Source organism: Plectropomus leopardus, unplaced genomic scaffold (genome assembly GCF_008729295.1).
Source record: "Plectropomus leopardus isolate mb unplaced genomic scaffold, YSFRI_Pleo_2.0 unplaced_scaffold27029, whole genome shotgun sequence".
Lineage (NCBI taxonomy): Eukaryota > Metazoa > Chordata > Actinopteri > Perciformes > Serranidae > Plectropomus > Plectropomus leopardus.
The window spans coordinates 1-2,952 of NW_024629412.1; the positions used below are offsets into that span (position 1 = coordinate 1).

General features: G+C 36.9%; 1 protein-coding gene across 1 annotated transcript; it reads left to right on the plus strand.

Moving 5' to 3' along the window:
• Positions 1–500: 500 nt before the first annotated feature.
• LOC121937658 (prolyl 4-hydroxylase subunit alpha-1-like) lies at positions 501–2,705 on the plus strand (the record flags this gene model as incomplete). The annotated part of the gene is made up of 3 exons (XM_042480985.1): positions 501–597; positions 1,292–1,443; positions 2,542–2,705. Coding segments are annotated over 3 exons (413 nt in total), but the record flags the coding sequence as incomplete, so codon positions are not given.
• Between the last annotated feature and the right edge of the window lie 247 nt (positions 2,706–2,952).

Below are 2,952 nucleotides of genomic sequence, written 5' to 3' on the forward strand. Positions count from 1 at the left end.
CTGTGCACGTAAAATAAATAAAATAAATAATGATAACAACTGTGATAATGATAATAATGATGGTGATTATAATAATACATTTTATTTGTAGAGAGACTTTGTTGTTTACTTATTTTAATTAGCGAGAGGTAGACTGTTTGTTTGTTTCTTTTTTTATTGTTTCTGTTCTGCAGAAAAACATATTGATAGGTTGAGTGTATAAATAATTTTACATGTACTTCTTAGTACATTCTTAACAGAAAAATGATGAAAGTACACTTTGTTGTACAGAAAGCACCAATTTTAATTCCAATTAATATTTAAATAAAAGAAAAAGACAAAACATCTGTAAAGTGCTGCGTTTGTTTCTCAGCTGTTTTTTTTATTTGTTTTTTGATCTGTATGCGGAGACACGTCGTCACGGTTTCCTCTTCAGCGGATCAAACAAAGAACAATGAAGTGTGTCTTCTCAAAGCGGTTTTTAAATATTTATTTTACACAAATGAAGTGTGTGTTTTCAGGTCACATGACCGACCTGCTGTTCACGGAGAGGGACCTGGTCGCCTCGCTGAAGGACTACATCCGGGCAGAGGAGAGCAAACTGGAGCAGATCAAAAAGTAAGAGACGCGTCAGGTGTCCATCTGCGTGCTCAAACGTTAACCCCTTAACACCTGGATGGACGTCATTTTTCTAGTCCTTCATTCAGACGCCTTCAACAGTCATTTTAACCTCTGAAACAGGAAATGTTTGGTTTGATTTCTTTCAAAAACACATAATGAGCAAAAGAACAACATATTGACCATACATATATGAAAACCATTTTTATAATTCTTATAGTATATTTAAAATAATGTTACAAAAATAAATTTCTTTTTCTTTTTAACTGTACTTTTTGTTTAAGTACATATGCACAAGCCCTAGTTAAAAAATTTAAGCTAATCTATACAATTTTAGTTAAAAATTTAAGTTAAAATGCTCATTGGCCTCTCCTGTTTTTGAAAAAGATCACACCTATTTGCTCAGGTTTTAAAGGGTTAATCACAATATATTGTTAGAGCGGGGAGCGAAAGCGTCAGACTTCAGTGTTATCTGAGCTGTGCCGTGTGTGTTACAGGATGTGGCTTTGCTCTGAATAGTTGTGTCCTCGAGGGGGACGTTACACTGCTGATATCTTGTGACATTAAATAAAAGTTCTCCTTAAACACGTCTAACCTGAGAGCACACCCAGCTTCCTGCTCCGTGTGTGTTCGACCCGGAGGTGTGGCTGCGGGTTAAACACTGCTACCTGTGTATGTGTGTCCGTGTCCTCAGATGGGCGGACAAACTGGACGTCCTCTCTGCGGCGGCCACTCAGGACCCCGAGGGTTTCCTGGGACACCCGGTGAACGCCTTCAAACTGATGAAGAGGCTGAACACAGAGTGGGGGGAGCTGGAGAGCCTGGTGCTCACTGACACGTCTAACTGTAAACACACACCCACGACTGTTTAACCCTTTAGGACCCGCTTTGATATTACACACACTCGTATCGCTCTGTGCATAAAATGTGCTTTTCAAAGCTCATTTAGCTCGAAAAATATTATACATAAATATAATTTTCTACTTTCATTGAGTTAATTTTTTTCCAAAATCAGTCCTAATAATAAATATTAAATGTTCATAGATTTTCAGAATTTTGACCATTTAAACGCCATGTTTTTGTCATGATGCCACTATGTTTTTAGATGAAAAAAAAAACAGCAAAGAAAAATAATTTCAATATACTACATGCTAAGTGGATTATTTTTTCTTTTCTGGGTCCGGGTTTTATTATTGGGAGTTATTGGGAGCAAAGTAGATTTTTATACATTATTATTTTTATGAAGGGTCAAATACTCACACTCACACTGCTCTATACACAAAATGCAGTTTTTAAAATCAGGCTATGATAAATGTTATATGTTAATATATAATCTTCTACACTGAGTTTATTTTTTTTAACCAACATCAGTCCTAATAATATTTTTTAATTTACATATTGAAATTTTAACTCTTTAAATGCCAGGTTTCTGTCATGGTCTCTGTTTTTTTATATATTATTTTTTGCTGCTGACAGTCGACAGCAGACATGCAGCTACATTGACTGTGACAGGTCACCTAGTGGAAATAGCATGTATTTCCTCCATATGCCAAATATGGTCAAAATGACCTCATCAGGTGGAAAATAGTCAAAATGACAAATTCAGAGTCAAAAGCCCAGAATGACACCCAGAAATAATACAAGTCCTGTTTTTCTGCTTTGATGGCTGTGGGATCAAAAATGTCAGTTTGAATGGGTTTCAATGGAGCATTTTTGGACCTGAACAGTCTGAATGTAACTATTTAGTTTCCACAGTGTATTTTAGACTTATTGTAGATTACTCTAAAATACACTATATTACCAAAATTAATGCCATATACATGAACACGGCAAAAATGAAGAATGAAAAGCACATAAAATGCACCAAACAGTCACTTAGCGTTACTTATGTTCTCCATCATCTCCTGTGATGATGACTGTTCTTCTTCTGTGGTGCTTTTTCAGTGTTCATCTCTAACCTCACCATCAAGAGGCAGTACTTCCCCAACGATGACGACCAGACGGGAGCCGCCAAAGCTCTGACGAGGCTGCTGGACACCTACAAGCTGGACACCAACATCATCTCGACCGGACAGCTGCCAGGTCAGATTAAAGCGTCACGATCATAACAGCCATGATGTTCACAATAAAAGAGAACATCTTTGGCAACATAGAGCGGTGAAGGGATGACATACTTTTGTAGGCCAACCAGGAAGTTAGCATCGCACTGGTTCCCTCTTCAAAAACCTTATGGGATTTTTTTTTATCACCTAAAATAAATTCTGTGACTTCTGAACAAGTTTATAATGCTTGCACGTTTTGCTCAGCATGATAATCTTCACGGATGAACTCTACTTTATGTTTTTTGAAGCATAA